Genomic DNA, 18,455 nt, shown 5'->3' on the forward strand with positions numbered 1-18,455 from the left:
AGTTTTGCCTTCCCAGGTGATTATTAAAGGCAGAACTGAAACCATACAGACAGGTCTGCTCTCTTGGACCTTAATAGCTTATTGATCCGGAAAGCCCATCTACTACTCTGCTCTCACATGGTTCATAGACAGTGTGAGCTACAAGTACAGTGACCGATAGGGAGTACAGAGGCCACCTTGTTAACAATCTGATCATCTTTTTAAAGGACTTATCAGGAGTTAGTTTTAGTGATAATTATGTATTTTAAGTGCCAAAAACAAAGACAACAAATTTGCAAAACTAAAGCACTGAAACCTGTTTTCATGGAGCACAATTTTGGGAAGTGGACCAATCAGTGAAAACATTTTTAATATGTATAAATATGGGGAATATTCAAGTGTCAGCCAATAACTACAAGCCTGGTCCTGACTGTCCCTTATTCAAGCGTTATAATAACACCTCCGGGAGGTTGGTGGTTCCATCCCTAGCTCCTGTCCACATGTCAAAGTATCCTTTACCCCAAATTACCTCCGATGTGTTAGTTGCAGTGGACAAAACCCATTTTCCAATTGAGTCCACAAATGGGAAGCACCACTTTACACTACATAGTAGCAAACCAAACTGGTGTCCTTATAGAGTGCAGTACAGTGCAGTGAAGCTCAACTGTTAACATTAAGCCAAGCAGCAACCTTGGGGCTGAAAAATGAAGCCAATGTGGAAGTTCCAAAAACTGCAGTTCCTTAAATGGCCACTTGAGGCTGGCTCCAGGAGAAAGTCAGTCCCCATAGACTCCCATGTTAAAATGCCCAACTTTACAGCAGAAATAAACATGTTTGATGCCTGGTATAAAAACTGTTTTGGTCTCTATACCTAATTTCCCTATTCATGAAAACTGTATGAGGGTGAATTTTTATATGACTCACCAATCTAAATGTCATTAAGACTTAAATGTATGCATAACTTAGTGGCTGGTTTGAGTGACAAGTAGGTGCCATCCGTTGACAAGTGCTATTTCAGTATGTTTTTAGCTCATTAAAGTTAATTGTCACATGTTGGTCGCTAAAGAAAGTCTTGATCAGCATTTGGTTTTGCTAAAAGACCCTCAATGGAGTCTGATGCTCCATCTTTCTAGAAAATACAGTTTGTTTTAGTGGCTTTAAGCCTGTTCCTGCTATCTGGAAATTAACATTAGCAAAATGACAGTTAACCCAATGGCTATAGCTGTAAATGTATGCAAGCTAACAGCTAAAGTTAGGGTTATCTCCATCCTCTGGTCTAAATGGGATCACTTCTGGCTCCACACATCCAAGGTGGCTATGGCAAAAATGCCAAACTCCAGGCTACAAAACAGGAGTCTACAAACCATCCTGTAGACTCCTGTTTTGTAGCCTGGAGTTTGGCATTTTTGCCATAGCCACCTTGGATGTGTGGAGCCAGAAGTGATCCCATTTAGACCAGAGGATTGTAGACATCACTGTGACTATGTCCATTATTTTATACTGTCTATGCATTTAACAGAAGACCTTAAAAATGCAATGTAATTTTATCTGTTAATTCCTGATTGGATCATCAAGGGTAAATTGACACTGTATTATATAGGCTTTAAATCACATCAACCCTCAATCAAGTAATATCAAGGCATGTGCTTTTCATCCGCTGTCAAAGGCGAAACAGCTGTTATGACATCGCTGGTAGGTGTGGCTTGAAGTGCAAAATGCTTCATATCTCTTGTAAGGGCTTGAAATGCATTAATCCGGTGCAATCAAGCTGGACTTCAACAGTATGTAACCCCTTGTGGATGTACCCCTTCATTCCCTCAGCTGCTGCACAGTTGGCAAAATAAATGATCCTTTAGACCATTTACATTTAGATCAGACAAAATAAGAAAGCCACACAATGAAGTGAAGCTCACTGTGCAGTAGTGACTTACTTCTTGGATTTGCAGAATGCCTTGCATCTAAAAATCAAGACAAATGAGGTACCAGCAGAGGCTCTGCTTTAAAATGGTCATCAAGAGTCTTGAGACAGATGTGCTCTGCCTTCGGCCTCTTAGGCAGCAATTAAACCCATGCTGTGTGCTGCCCTCTACAAGCATCACCAGTCAAGTAGATGGATTTTGGTTATGAATGGTTAGATATGAATCCTCATGAAGGAAGTGGGATTTATAGAAAAGCTTCGCCCCTAATCCCCTTGCCCATCCAAAGTTAGCCACCCATGATGAAAATTCAGAGGTAGAGTCTGTGCCCTCTCTTCAGCTCACACACTGCCACCCCTCCACCCGCAGGGACAATTAATTAGTGATGCGAAAGGGAAGGATTAATCGATATGCTGTCAGGCTCCCGCCAACTGAGGAGAGAGACCCTGCCAAACCCACCAGGACCCGATCTCATTACTGACGGCGGCCCACGCTCCCCTTTGCGAGGCAGCTGCATTCATCAAAGCAATGCCTCCCTTTCTCCCTCAATTGTTCGCCACGCTTCATCCCTTCGTCCCTCCCTGCATGTTTGGCTTTTACCTCTCTGACAAGATGAAGGAGAGGAGGTGGGAGAAGTGACACCCATTTAAGAAAGGAAAGGTGGAGGGGAGGGGGGAAGAGTTATAAATAAGGAAATAACACAATCACCATGTGTGGGGCTGCCCTTGTAAATTGTCTGCACGCATTAAAGTGTACTGAGGTTAATCATACATGTCTTGTAAGTGAATGTGAAGGTGTCCTTGCAAAATGGTCTGTCCTTGCAACTCTGGCAGCTAGCTGGAACCTGAGAGCAGCGCGTGACTCTGTGTGCTACTGACAGCTAGTTAGGAGTAAAGGCGTACTGTGTGTGTGCCTGTGTTACCGGGGGCGGGGAGTAGAGGATAAAAGCCTCTGCCTCTCCCTGACAGTTTTATCTGCATCACCATCTGCCTTTATCTGACGCCAGCATCTCTCGACTCCCCACTGCACCCTCAAATCTCTCCATCCACCCTGCTCTTCTCACCACTCATCTTATCCCGGGCTGCCGTCGCACGTCAGATCACATTTTTCAACCCGTAATTAAACAGTCGCTGGCTTAAACCCTTGACAGATAACCTGTGGCCGTCAGAAAATTAAAAAATGAAAAAAAGGCAGCGTAGTGGTATATCCTGGAAAAAAGAGGATTGTTCCTCTCATTAGCCGGCAGCGAGAGGAAAAGAGATCATGGTGAAGCTAATGAAGTCAGATGCTGCACTTCACATTGTGACTGTGGGGATGCTGACCACAAAACGCCTGCGTGCAGAAACGTGTCTCTCTCTATTACTCTCATAATCAGCATTTGTCACATGCTGGGAGAAGGGTAAGGGTGGGGTCAAGAGGAGAAAATACAGCCATGTCCCTTTTGCTACTCCCCCCTCCCTGCCTCCCTCTCTTTCTCTGCCCCTGCTCAAACTAGACAGTTGTGGTGAGGGATGGCTCCCTAACTGGTAATCAGAGGCAGCCCTTATTTAATGCTATGAGCCGGGACCGGACAGCCAGTGATGGAGGTACTCTGGGAGGCCTGCTGCGCACTGTGCACCGGCCCATAACTGCAGATGAGACACTTCCCACAGAGCAGTTAACGCGACAACTTGCCAGCTGTAAATGTAATGACTGTCAAATGTGAGCGGTGCCTGTGAGAACGGCAATAAATACAAACAGACACCTCGAAAGAAATGCACTAAAAAAGATAGTGCAAGTCCTCTCGTTTGAAAGGTGCGTCTAAACTGCTACAACTTTATTCAGCCATCTGTCAGGCCATTTAAAAAGTTTATGAGGAGCTCATGAAGAGAACGACTCTGATATTTGCTCCTTTCTTCATTAATGACTCATCTCCGCGTGCATAACAAATAACTCTGATTTGCTACTGTTTTTTCTGCCTTTATTACTTTGAGTAAAAACAACAGAAAAGACTCACATACATCTGAACAGTCTTAAGAACCTAAGAACTTAAGAACCTGCATGCTAGTTTCTATTAATACCTGATGAGTCATAAAGCTGAAGATGGTTTAAATTTTGTTAGGCCCCTCTAGACAAGCAGTTTCCCTCAACTCTTTTGGATGAGGGAGGCAAAATCTGAGATGGTCTTAGTTTACGCCAGTGTCTTTGTTTACCACACTGGGTGGGGGGACTGCCTGCAGTGCTGTCACCTGAGCCAGGTAGCAGGAACAGCAGAGCATGAAGCTGGAAGAAGACAAAATGCCAGACTGAAATGAAAGGAAACACTCCTTGCATGCCCAGTATTCAAATTGCCAATGCTTGTGCACTGGAAAAAATGGACAAAAACTCATACTATCAAGTCAGCACAAAACAAAAGAACTTTGTACTTTTGTTTGCAGTGAGTTATGACTGCGCTGAAACACACCAGACTGCCATATTACTGCAGCTTTCACACAGTCTAGTGAGGCTAAGGCAGGAGGAATGTGTATCCTTACAAAACACTTGAACGGACTGCTGTGCCGTCTAAAAGTTAACCTGCAGGGATTGACCGTTTTTGTCAGGGCTGATATAGATTCCAATTATTAGTAATAAAGGAGACCCCTGAACGACATTTGGAACCCATATACATATGCAGTAACTAAAAGTCTTGTTAACATTTTGAGAAACACAAATTCCAACACAAATTTTCATTTAAATGCCTTTAGGGCATATGTTTAATACATACTGCTAAAGACTTTTCAACATTATCTGTAAAAATAGAGCCATTGCTCTCCCCACGCTGACACCTTTTATGCATGTAAGCAGTCTGCCTTCCCTGGTGTTGTGTATAACACTCCCATGATACACTTTTAGGGGGAGACAAAGTATGGACAGAAGTGATACAAAAACTTTCTTTGATCATGAAGCCCAGTGTTACCGCACAATTCTCTAGTTTATCACTGCTGTATCAGTATGAACTACTCTGCAGATGGGATTCTCTACTAACAGCGAGTAAACACAATGGTGACTGATTCGTATGAAAAGTCCAACACAGCTTGAATGCAGAATGCGTTATATAGCCACATTGCGAATTTGTATTTCCTATGATAGCGAAGGCATGGTTAGCCTTGCTCTGCCTCTGATTGGCTTATCTTGTCATTCTACCCTAACGTTAATCGATCTGATTCCCCTTGCTTAAACCTAACACACCAAGCAACTAGGGCAACAAGCACTAGCCCGTCAGAGGGAGAGTAAGGCAGGGCATGCCTTTGTTATCCTAGGAAATGCATATATGTGCCTATGTTTGGTATATAAAATGTTTGTACAGTCACAGCCCTGCATTTGATAAACTATAACAATCTGGTCATGGATCACATCTCTTGCCCTATTCAGGCACCATCTCACTCTCTCCTCTTATCCTTGCAGTTCTTGTACTCATAGAACTGAAGTTACATCCAGTAACTACTATTACTAATAGCAGAGCGTTACCAGCAGAAACAGCAGTTTTTTTGCAACTTTAGCGAAAGGAATTGTGATGTTTATTACAACTTCAGTAATTTCTGCTACCTTACGTTCAACACACAGCTCCACTCATTCATTGAGGCAGTTGATAGGATATTACTCGAGATTTGTAACCAATCACAGTGTTGTCAGCAGGACTTGAGAGAGGCTATAGAGTGGTGACTACAAAGACAGGTGGCTGCATCAGAACTAGAGTAATGCATTTTTTTATTTATTTATTTTATCCACTATTGGATTAATAAAAATACAGATTCTGATGAGCATAAAAATTCTGAATATCCTGGCAGATAATTCACCAGGCCGATAATCGGTCAATCCCTGGTTCTTAAAAATGCAGCTAACATACAATTATAGGCAGGCATTTACAGTTGCGCTCTACACCTGATCGGCAAGTTTTAATTCTTACACCTGGACAGAGATTTTGGTTTAGCCAACCAGCTTACCTAAAAAAATCACTTCCGAAGAATATCAGCAGATACCTTGTACCCTAAAGAAAAGGAATGCATCATTTGGAATTTCAATTGATATAAATGCAATTCCTATTTGTGATAATAATAGTAATTTGTTTGAACTGTTCATGTGGCAGGAAAGTTCAGAAAAAAATGCTTTTGGCATTTTTTATATATAAGTCATAGTCTGTTCCTTTTGGCTTCCAAGGTCTTGCAAGGACATCTGCCTTTTCCAGCAGCCACAGATGGAAGATTTAGCTATCAGCCCACTTCCATATCTGTCCGTACCCTTCATTCCCTGAATCTCACACCCCAGGCCCTGATGGTAGAAATGTCATGAAGATTGGCAAAAATGATGTCCTGCCCTCCCAAATGATCATTTTTAGTTTTGTTGATCTAACATCCTGTCAAAGACATTGTAGGGACCAAGAGACATCCTGTCTACTAAATGGAAGAAAACAGAAATGCTCACTGAAGTAATAAAAGTTGTGTATATTCCTACCAAATTCATGTTGTGAGTGGTCAATCCAAAGGGTATCTTCTATGTTGTGGGGAAAAAAATCTGACATACTCCCTTCAAAGAAGTCCTTTCACCACCTAACCTTTGGTAATTTGGTAAATAGAATTTGTTCAGGTGTCGTTGCTTGACCAAAGTACATTGGAACTCTTTCATGGTCGTCACAGAACAACTGACCAAAACCAGTTAAAGCATCAGCTGGGAAGAAGTCAAGTCTTGGTTTAGGAGTCCATGGTAGAGAAAGATTAAGGAGACAATTCACATCTGACACCAGAGACCTTCCTCGAATATTAATAGGAGGTATGATCTCTCAGACTTTCTTGTCCAAGGTTTTGTACTTGGTTGATAACATTTGAGCAAGTTCCATTTGCTAAAGAAGGCCGTGGGCTATGGTTCAAAGACCTGGAAATTGCTAAGCAAATGGATTTGACCTTTGCTATTCTAATCATGTATAGTTGAGAAAGTCTTTCTCAGGAAAGAAAATCTGCTATGTAGTGAATGCAGCGGCAATAGCATTTTGTTTGGAATGAAAAGTTTAGACTAACCGCAACAGCCCATGTTGACCAGATAGACGTATGACACAAAAACCCTATGACAGCCACTGCCTACCACAAATAGAGTTGTCAATTCAAACCAATGAATACATTGGGGGTTACAATTTTAGCTACTAACATGTTCATCAGTGCACAGTGAAAAGGCAACTGGACTTGCTGAGTGTTCTTGAAAATCTTTCACCATTCATCCAAGAGCCTTAATTAGTTCTACTGACTCTTGGGGAGTTCTGTGGTATTTAATTTCTCTGGGTGATTAAATACAGAGGAACTCCCCACCAGTCCGTAGAACTGATCACGTCTGCTGAACAAACACCAAATGTCCTTCAAGACCAGACAGCAAATCCAGCTGTTTTTTTTTTTTTTTTTTTTTTTTTTTACTCCTGCTTGAAATTCCCTGGCCTGGATGACAGGGGATCTTTATAGACATATGAGCAATACTGCTCACCAACAGAAATATGCACAGTCATGTTTAGTCTGCTCAGCGATGATTCATTCCTATGGCATTTTCCAGATAATGAATTTCAAAGCTTTTTCATCTAGAACTCTCAAAATGTCAACTAGGAAGTTTGCAGCACTTTCAGACACACCCACAGTAAATAATTAGGGAAGTGCAAGAAACAAGGTCTTGTAAGGATATGCTAAGTCTCTTTTAAAGGCAGCCACAGTCAGCAGAATCAGTATAAGCACCTCATCCAACAACCTCAACTTTACATCTCCTACCCCTGGGCCTGATGACAGCATGTCAAGAAGATGTAGTGAGTGATGTCCTGCCCTGTGTCAGGTAAATGGACAGAAATAGAGGGGGGTGGCACGAAAGAGGTAGAGGGCAGGTAAGGGAGGAAGGCTATATAAAGAGACGGGTGGTTCGTGAGAGATAAGGAATCATGCTCTATCATGTCCTGATGGCATGTTATTATCAGCCGTGCCCCACAGAGCCAGTATTTTTTAGTTAGACAGACAGAGACAGCATCCATCAATGATGTGTCATATCCTACAATGACAGGAAGCTGTTGTGATCGGAGTCTGTGGGCACCTGACTCAATGACAGGCCATTAACTCGAACATTAATACTAGTCAACTACCTTATGGGTGAATGTCTGTCCTTGAAATGCTGATAGACATGAAATCTACACAAAACAATACATTTTCTTCGAATTGTACAGAGGCATTTCCAAATATGTCAGTCAGGATAAGAACCTCTGAAATCCTATTAGAGTCCAGAAAAACAAGCTAACCTGGAATGAAAACTGAGATGCTATTTTTGAACCACTACTAGCAAAAGCTAACGAATAGAGCCCCAGGTATTGGACTTAAGGGTCACCATCACTGCTTGCACGTGGAGCTATTTTGTAGTTTGATTGGGTCTGTGAGGCCCCGATCAGGTGGGGTGATATGGGGCCATGGCTCCTGGGTTCTCAGGTCTAATTTGCCTGTACTTCTCCCCTCAAAGAGAGACGGGCATAATTAACGGGACCCAAACACCCACCACGGGCTGAACAGAGTCATTTAGGGGAGTGACTCGGGAGCAGCGGCAGCAAATGAAATGTAATTGCAATGGGAGCAGAGGAGCTGGGCTGGTGTGTCGGAGGCACTGATGTGTGTGTGTGAGAGGGAGAGAAAAAGAGAGTGAACAGGCCAGACGTGAGGGAATGAGGGAGCAAATGAAAGACACAGAAGTTAGATGGAGAATATGCAGTTGAGGGGAGAGCAGGCAAAATAATGACTGATGAGTGATCGTCTGGGACGGGCACTGATAAACAGGGTAGAACAAAAAAACTAATGCACAAACTTACCAAAACTCAAAGTTTTGTCTAAGTTAAAGAATAAGTTCACCCAAGTCACATCTCTGGTGGCATCTACCCCTAGTTTTGGCATAATTTCCCTAAGTTTTGAAATAAATGCCCCACCTTAAAACAATGGAGGCTAATGGTATTTTGTGGTCACAGCACTGAAGTAACATTTAAAATTTAACAGTGATACTTCTTCCCAGAAACAACCTCTCATTAGTTGGGATAATCCACAGTAAAGCTGTAGATTTTCGGGTGGGTGGGAGGTGGGGATGCAGGGGACACAGCCCGCTCAATATTTAGAACATGTGACTTTGTCACTACCCCAATAAACATAAAAGCGACTTTTATTTTGACTAATTTAAAGACATTTCCACCATAAATTGATGCAGAAAAGGTACAAATTGGTGCACAAAAAAATCCCCAGAATGCAGGAAATTAAGTGTTTGACATTGCAAACTTCTAGGGGATGGACCCCTTACCCCCCATTTCATATGTGCCCCCCCAAAATGTTGAAATAAAACAGTTTGAATGGGAACTATATCTTGAAAGTAGTTCCAGTCACAGTGATGTCTGTGGACTATGTTAAGTAATTAGGCCAGTGCTTCTGGAAAGAGATGCCACTGTTCAATTTTTAAAATTTCCTCTTTCAATGCTGTGAGCACTGCGAGGAAATTCCATTTGCTTCCAATGTATCTAAATGGCTGCTAAAGTCTAAAAACCTGGGCAATCCACATGGAGAGACCACAGTTGAGGGACATGAGGAAATGTGCTTTTGTAATTTGGGGGGACTAAATACTGCTAGTGTTACTTGTTGATATTCTTTTTATATTTCTGTGTGCTTTTGATTGAGTCATAGCTGACTTTCTCCAAACAATCCTTTGAATATTAAAAAGCTGCGGAAATTATGCTACAAAAATTACAGGAACTGACCCTTTAAGGTTGCTGCAGTTGAGCTCTACTACATCACCACTCCAACCCCAGCATCATTTGTTGTGTCCATTGCGTTTAAAACTGCAATCTTTCATGCTTACAATCATTATCATTATTCATTGCTGATGTTAAGAGCATTCAAATTGGCCTTGACCTACTTGGACTATCCACCACCCACCCACCCCCACTCTTTCACCTACACCTCTTTCCCATCATCCCTTCCTCTGTTCCTCTCAGTTTACTGATCACTGGATGAGAAGTGACCTGGGGTCAACTATGTTCCTGTCGCTTCCAGGCACGGGCAGCCCAAACAAATTGGGGTCACTAGGATGTTGGAGTGGTGTGATCACACATACACATACACACTTATACACACACACACTTGCACAGATGGCTGAGTGTAGATAAGTGTAGATAACAGTGATAGTGTCTTATCACTGCACGCTTTAAGAGAGTGTAAAAGAAGTGCAGGACATTGTAACATCTTTTCCACCAGCTGGTACAGTAAAACACTGGAGTTGTGAATCTGACAAGGCACAGTGTTTAATTGCGTGACTCCAGCAACATGGTAAGTGGATCAGAGTCACCAGGTATAGTCTTGGTTGGTAATTAACAGAAAACCCCCTATTAAAATGAAAATGAGCTTTGAATGTAATATTGGGAAGAAGAAGCACAGGGGTCAACGAGACAATTAGAGTCCGTGTAAATGCATTTTTAAACGCCTGCTGTCCCTTAATTGCCATTTAAAGTTATCATTAGAGGTGGTTTTAAATGACCTTTAAGCCTAACATATGAAAGCAATGAAAGCAGTGATGGGGCCAATAACTAGTTTGACAGGGGATAAGATGAAATGCTGTTGGGCGATTAGTCATTTTCTGGACTGTGCACACACTGATTCCTCTCAGTGACCCTTGCACTGCACAGCAAAAATACTGTTTAAATGCCAGAAGGAAATTCCTTAGTTGGAATATCTAACCACAGCTTTTTATACATCAAAACCTGCATGCCAACATCAGCCAAACTTGAATAGAACCTGAAATTGTAAGCCATGTAGGGTTTGTAAGCCAATTGTAAGCCAACACATGTATAAATGGCTAGCATTGTCTTAGTATTTCTCCATACATAAACTCAAGTCCAACTTACGTCTAGCCTTGGCCATCATTCCCATCACAATTAACTTAATAAGCTAATTCCTGTCATCTAGGAACACAATGACAGTGCTTAAAGAAGTAAGAGTGGTCACAAACCAGTAGAAATTAGGAACAAAACTACCAGGAACCCAAGTTACAAAATAAACTGAAAGTAGCTCCAAAGCTCCACAAATTCAGTAAAACTCCTAAAAAGAGTGGTCATGATTAAAGGGTAACTTTGGTATTTTTCAGCCTGGATTCTATTTCCCCATGGTTTTGTGTCTAAGTGACTAATGGGAACAGCAATTTTTGAAAATGGTCCAGCACTGAAAGAGAGTACTTTGTCAAAGAGTAACCCAGAAACAGCCCTGAAATTGCCATCGTCAATTTAACCAGATTCCATTCTTTAATAAACTTTTTTTTTTTGTCCTAAAACACACTTCATTCAAAGTTGACAGAAACAAACAAACAAAAAACATCTTTTTTCGCCTCTCCACTGTTCCAATGGTCACCAACTCTGCTTTGGTTGAAATTAACCCTTAATTCACCCAGTTGGATGTGAAAACATGCTGGCTTTATACATGGTAAAATTCCTGTTTATTCAAATGAAGTCTGGTGAATTTGGTGATTTCAGGGTTGTTTCTGGCCAAACAAAAAGGATCCTAATCTTTAACAAAGAGGTTTATCTCTGTAAGGATACTTTCCATTAATTATCAGACAGTTGAAATGATAATCTGAGCCTGCTGGTGCAAAAACAAGCACTCTGAGTGAATGTAAACTGATGTTGCACAAATGCCCCAAGTGGTTATATTGCAACCTGTTTGGCCACTGCTGGCTCACTCTATACTGGTCCAATTTCAAACATAGCTGTTTCCATTAGACATTAAGACACAAAAATATGGGGGGAAAAGCCCAGGCTGGAAGAGACAAAACTTATCCTTTAATCTTTTAAGGATATATATATATCAAAGTGTACATACCAAGCTTCTATCTTTTACCAGCTTGAAACGCCAAAATTTCCATACATGTTTTAATATCCACTTCAACAAAGATGTACAGAGTCATCGTGTCTACAGCCCAGTCACTACTGCTAACAAAGTGCCATCCATTAACTATACTCATTCTGCATCAATGACCCCAACTCCTCAACTGTCTTTCTTCTACAGCCTTCCTCTTACTATTTGTAGCTTCTGGTTTGCTCCGTCCCTTGGTGCAGACCATCTTTCCACTATCTTTGACATCCTTTCTATCTCTGCCTCTCCTTCCTGCATTCATTCTCTCCCTCCTCTTACTCATTCTCCAGTGACTAGCCTAATCTCCCAGTCCCTTGGCATCTTTATACACCCCACTTTTATTTTCTTTTCACCTTCCCTGTTCAGGTACTTCCCAATCCCCTTCTTTCTTTCCGGGTTTTCCCAAGTGATTCAACTGTGTGAATGTAGCTTAGTGTACCTCCACCATTCCCCCATCCATTTCATCCCCCCCCCCCCCAGTATCCCCAAGGCGGTATCTTACTATGTGCAGCTCCAGGTAATCTCCAAGTCCCTTGGCGCTCTCTACCCTGACCAGAACAGCCTCCTTCAGCTGCGTGCTGAAGCCCACTGCCAGCCGGTCTGCCCGTGTGCTCGGCCGGTCATTGGGTGGCCAGGTATACGTGATGAGGGCTCCGCCTCTCCCGAAGATGTAAGTTGTCCCAGCTGTAAAAACACATAGAGAGGATATAATAAGGGGGTTATCACTCAATTACAGGCTAAGTAGGCTAAGTAAGAAAGATGTTAGGTGTATTCTCAAACACCAATGCAGAATATGTTCAGCACCACCAAAAAACAGGGGGAAGACTTGACTGCAGAGAATTGCAGGGTCGGCATTATGTATATTTTCTTCTGTAACATATTCATTTTGTTGAGTTGGAGAAACTGCAGTTAATGAAAATCTGTAGGTTATAGTTTAATGTCAAATAAAACCTTCTTTTTTAATTGAATGAATAGAGCATGATAAAAATAACTGAGAGTCACATACTGACTAACAACAAGAATTCAATGCCATTTCAGTGAAAAGTTTGAAAACCAGTGGCCTGAACATGCTATTCTAACAGTGTTATTGGCAGTGTATATCATGTAGTCATGCTTAGCTTTAGCACTAGTAGTAGCACCAGTGCTGGCTGTCACTCCCCTTTGAAATGTTAATCTGCCGAGCCACTGCAGTTTCACTTGCCCTCGGTTGCGTTGCATTCAAACTAGGGCGAACTGACAAACTTAGTGTTGGCTATGCTGTCAGTGTAACCACCAGCCCTCAACATCAACAAAAGAAATTCCTCAGATCTCCCTGTCAAAGGAACTTTGCCTCAACAGTATTTTTGAGTTCCAGCCTAAAAAAAAAAAAAAAAAAATTCTACCCGCCTCATACGCTGAACGATTTCATGTTTGAACTGTAACAGAGGAGTTAGGACTTGGCTTGGCTCCAGTAAGCCCGTTGGTGAATGAGGAATGACGGGCATTGGCTGTGATTAGCACAGAGTAATGAAACCACAGTGAAATGCTCTCAACCCTGTGGGCTGTCACTCTTCGCTGGAACATAAATACAAACAAACACAGGCTGATTTGTGTACATACTAATGTATGTATATGTAGCTGTATGAAGCTCAGAGATGGAAATGCAGACACTGTTGCATATACACAGACACACTTTCACTGCTTGCTACATTTGACTGTTGTGTTTGCTCAACATTTTCCTTTGTGAATAAGTCTGACTAACCTCACTTTTGATAGCCTTGCCAGAATCAGAGCACTTTTAAAGTTGTTGGGTTTTTTTCCATATGAATAAGGTTAATTCAAGTATCATTTCATTCCAAATTTTGGCCCCTGGTCATCTGCTCCTCCAGTTAGGTCTATGAAATAGTAGAAACAGTGTAAAAGCTCCATAACAATGTCCCAGAGGCCAAAATGAAGTCTTCAAATAGCTTTTTGTCTGTTCCCAGGGAACAAAAACGCAAAGATTTTCAATTTATATGATATGACATGAAAGAAAAAAGGTTTTTGTGATGCTACATGTGTTTGACATTCTTACTTGCTAAACCAGATAAATAATTAAATGATTGTTAAAATTCTATTTTTTGTCAACTGGCTGCAGATTTATATATATGCATAATCACATGGACACAGCAGTGCCAACCAGCAACCTCTGGGGATGAAAACATGAATGGTGAAGTGCCACAAACTGCAGTTCCTTGAATGTATAGGGGTACATTTTTATATAACTTACTCATTTAAAAGATATTTTGGCTTAAAGTTACACATAATTAAGGGCGTGGTCACTTTGAGTGACAGGTGGGAGCTGTGACAAGTTGCTACCACAGCGACAATGTTGGTTAGATAATGCTCATGGTGTAACCTCAGATTCCGAGTGTAGACATAGTTGTATCTAGTTAATTATAACATTTTGTTTGCCTAAAAAAGTTTTTTTAAGCATTTGGTTGTACTAAAAGACCCTCTAAGGAGTCAGATGTTCAGTTTCTCTGGTAAGTACATTTTGTTTTAATGGTTTTAAGCCTTTTTTTGCTAGCACATCTGCATTAGCATTACCTCAGTCAACCATAGCTGTAAATGCACCATGCTAACAAAGGTAGCAGCTAGCATAAGGGTTAGCATAAAAATTATGTATAATTAAGGGCTTAGCTGCTTTGAGTGACAGGTGGGTGCCGTTCATTGGCAAGCTGCTAACACAATGACAACACTGATTAGGTAACGTTACCGTGGCGTAATTCCAGACTTACTATAGCTATTTTGGTGTGTTTTCGGATCATGTACATTGATTGTAACATTTTGGTCACCTAAAAAAAGTCTTGTGTAACATTCGGTTGCACTAAAAGACCCTCTAGAGAGTCCGATGTTCAGTTTTTAGTAAAGAACATTTTGTTTAAATGGTTTCATGCCTGTTTTTTTTTTTTTTTTTGGCTAGTGAAAATTTGCATTAGCATTATCACAGTTAACCCAGTGTATCTGTAAATGCACCATGCTAAGCTCACAGCTAAGCTAATGTTAGGGTTATCCCCACTGTCTTGTCCAAATATGGTCACTTCTGGCTCCAAAAATCCATGATAGCAATGGCCAAAATGCAAAACTCGAGGCTACAAAACAAGAGTCCACAAGCTGATGGGTGACGTCACAGTGACTGTGCCCATTATTTTATACAGTTTATGAGGCACACACATCCTTGTGTGTTTTCTGCCTGACAAATCTCCTAGGTGTGCTCCGGTCAGAGACGATGGAATAACTGCAGGGCCAATGGACCTTCAAACAACATCCACAGCAACAGGCCACACACACTCTTAGTCATACGCAGGGAAAAGGCTGGCTGATAAAGAATGGAGACATGCGGTCTCGTTGCACACAGACACTCACTCACTCAGCTACCCGACACTTTCATTATCTAGCAATCCGCTGGTAGCCATTTGAAATCGGCTGACACACACTACTCTCCTCCCTCTCTCTCTCGCTTCCTCTCTCTCTGCTTCTTTCTGGCTCTCACTGCCCCTCCCTCCTCCTCCTCTCCTCCTTCCCTCCCAGCGGAGCTAAGCCCTCTTCTCAGCTCTTGTTGTTTTCTTGAGGCTGTATTATTTTAGCGCTGACTAATTATCACAGCACGGCAAGCAGGGCTATAAAGAGGTTGTGTGCCAGAGGAGGGGGGGGGGAGGGGGAAGAGAGAATGAAGAAAGACAACAGGGTACGGAGACAGGGAGTGGAGAGGATGGTAAAGTGTGAATTGAGGATGGTGGAGAGAAGAAGAAAGTTGGGGTTTTCCTTTTTTTTTTTTTTTCCCCCAGTGTTTATTATTAACAGTGCAGCACTGGAGCTTCGCAGAAGCTGGGCAAGAGACAGCTGTGAGAAAGAGGAGAAAAGATTTCTAAAATGGCCGACAAACAGGGAGGGAGGGGAGCCATGTTGTGATGGATGAGAGTGGAGCCACGTTGGGAAAAAGAGAGAATGGTTGATGGTAGTTTGAATTAAGGACAAATTAATGCATGTAGTTGCGTTGTGGGAAATTTAGGATCCAATGTTTTTGGAGTTTGACCCATACCTTTAACTAAGGCTACATTCACAGTGCAGGCAGACTGTCCACAATGTTATTTGAAGATGATTAGATCACGCTTGTGTGTCCAGACATCAACCTTTCTGCACTGCAGTGGTGCCCCCAGAAATCCTTCATAGGGATGACCAGATGGGGCCACTGAAAATCTTGGCATGACACATAAAAACTAAAAGCTATTAATGAATTTTAGGAACTCTATTATGCTGTAGTAGTATATATCTGCTCCTTGAAAACTATGTCACCACCGTTTTCAGATGATAGAAGCTACAAATGGATCCAGCATATAAAAAAGAAACTGTGTGGTTTTTGCCAAAAACTGGATAAGTGTTAGGTTGGCATGTCTATAAAGTGAGACTTGTAGGTTGCCGCAGAACCCATTTTCATTCAGATATCCTGAGGTGAGAATTACAGGGAGCCCTTTGAAAATGGCCATGCCAGTTTTTCCCTCTACAAAATGTAGCATACATTCAGAGCCTTCTTTGTCCTCCTTCCTGACAAGCTAGCATGACATGGTTGGTACCAATGGATGCCTTATAATGTCTAGTTTCACAGGCTACCACTACATTCCTGGTACCTTAAAAAGCTCCATGACAGTGATATTGGGAGGGGGGCAGCTTGCCATCGTGGAAGCATTAAAAAAGGAGGTCTATCATTTCGCCCCCAAACAGGGCGAAATCTAGTGCAGAACTTCTTTGTCAAACTCTCCATGCTGTTTTCCATAGCGCTCTGCTAGTAGCAGATTCTTAATTCTGCTCAGCGCTTCCTCCACTGGATTTGACCTCACTGTTGTGTAACGCGTTGGGACTGACGCAAAAGACAGCTGAAATTGGATCTGAGTGCCGCAAGTGTTAGGAGTCAGACACGTGTAGAAATTTGATTGGAATCGCATTTCAAACCACCTCCAAATGTGGTTTGGATAAGATTTGCAAAAATTTCATGTGTTTCTTTGCTGTCCAGACTTTTAAAAACCGATCTGGATACAATGTAGAAATGTAAAGAAAATTAATTTGGCTTGCAGTCTTAACAAGGCCTTAAAGTCAGGATATCTTGTTGTTTATTGCACCAACATTGGCTGTTCTTTCTTAAATTTGTCTCTTGAAAGTCCTTCAATTCTATGGAAATGCAATGGTCAAATGCCACACTGCTTTGTTAAAGTAATAGAAGGACATACATGGACATACATATGTAGATTTTCTTGACTTTTCTTTGCTGTAAAGAATGTACAATATGTTGGGAAAAAAATAAGAGAAATCTTGATCTAGTGCTATAAAAGTAAAACCTGTATCATCCCTACTTCAGTGTGTCATTCCATCATTGCATAGTAAATTACATATTAGACAATTATTCAGATAGTTTGAGGACATTTTCACTCAGCTAGTCATATAGGTATTTACTCATCGGATGACACATGGATATGAGACAATGTCAGAAAGAGTGACTCCAGCTTTGTTGTAGCTTTAACATAATTTCAAGTGCCTCTATTGTTGAGGATTTAATTGTATTCTGGCTGTTGAGGCAGTAGTCAAGAAATCAACGGGGATTCTACTTTAAAACACAACATATCAAATACTGGGGGAATTATTTCAAATTGATTAAACCATTTTTTTCCAGTGAGACAGATCAAATATGGTATTATAATGCAATATGTGTCAGTCACTGTGGTCCATCTCTAATATGACTTTGGTCCAACAGGTCTCATTCTAGCCCCTGTTTAATGTACCTCAACTATTATTACATGTGTTGTGTCACTGAATACACTGAAATTTATTTTCTGCTCTAACTAAGCTCCCAAGACTTCCAGAAATCCCTTTTTAAAACTTTAATGCAGAGATATAAAAACACTGATATCTCATTTAGGGTGTATGAAGAATTAGACATGTGGCACGAATCATCACTGCATATCTTATGTGTGTTCTCACAGTGAACTAATTCTCATCAATTAACACCCCTTTCATGCGAAGCATCTACCATATGCTTTGTCTTCCCTAGAGTTTCCTGTATGCCTGATGCCACTGTCACAGTCACACTTGTCACATTTTACTTTGTCTCTATCATCAGCACTTTTACTAGCATGAATGCCACTAACAGAAGTGCCAAAGTTGAGACAAAAAAAAGAACTCTAGTAGTACTTGGAAATACTTCTACTTCTCTTTCGCTCTAACATCCATCCAATAAGCTGGTGTTAACTTTGCCTGCTTTGATTTGTCCAGCTGATAGTGGCCACCTGCTGCTTTGTGCGCTTGTATACGTGCGTGTTTGTGTTTGTGTGTACGTGCATTCCTCCCTCCACTAAATGAGGAGACAAAGGAGGTGCAGAGTCTCTAATGAGTAGTCTGACAGGGCGCATCCATGTGTCACTGTTTCTCCCAGCAAACACCTGCTGCTCCGGTTGAGGCAAAATCCTCCGAAGCCTGAACTGCAACACACACTAATGGGAAGGTGAGACAGAGTGAAAAAGAGAGAAAGGGTGTTTATCAAACCCAAGAAGACATGTCTGGAGGGCAGCATGCCCTGGCTTTCTTCAAGAGAATGATATCCTGATAACCAGAGAGGGTCTATACATCTTGAGATGCTCTTTGGGCA

The 18,455-nt window shown here is 41.6% G+C and overlaps 1 protein-coding gene across 12 annotated transcripts in view; it reads right to left on the reverse strand.

Moving 5' to 3' along the window:
• Window positions 1–18,455, reverse strand: part of nrxn2b (neurexin 2b) — an 835,675-nt gene that overhangs the window by 119,872 nt on the left and 697,348 nt on the right. For all 12 annotated transcript variants that reach the window (XM_078164201.1, XM_078164202.1, XM_078164203.1 and 9 more), the window contains one exon: window positions 12,300–12,481. In XM_078164201.1, the coding sequence (XP_078020327.1) occupies window positions 12,300–12,481 (182 nt within the window). The remainder of the gene's footprint in view (window positions 1–12,299; window positions 12,482–18,455) is intronic.

This window comes from Epinephelus lanceolatus, chromosome 22 (genome assembly GCF_041903045.1).
Source record: "Epinephelus lanceolatus isolate andai-2023 chromosome 22, ASM4190304v1, whole genome shotgun sequence".
Taxonomy (NCBI): Eukaryota; Metazoa; Chordata; class Actinopteri; order Perciformes; family Serranidae; genus Epinephelus; species Epinephelus lanceolatus.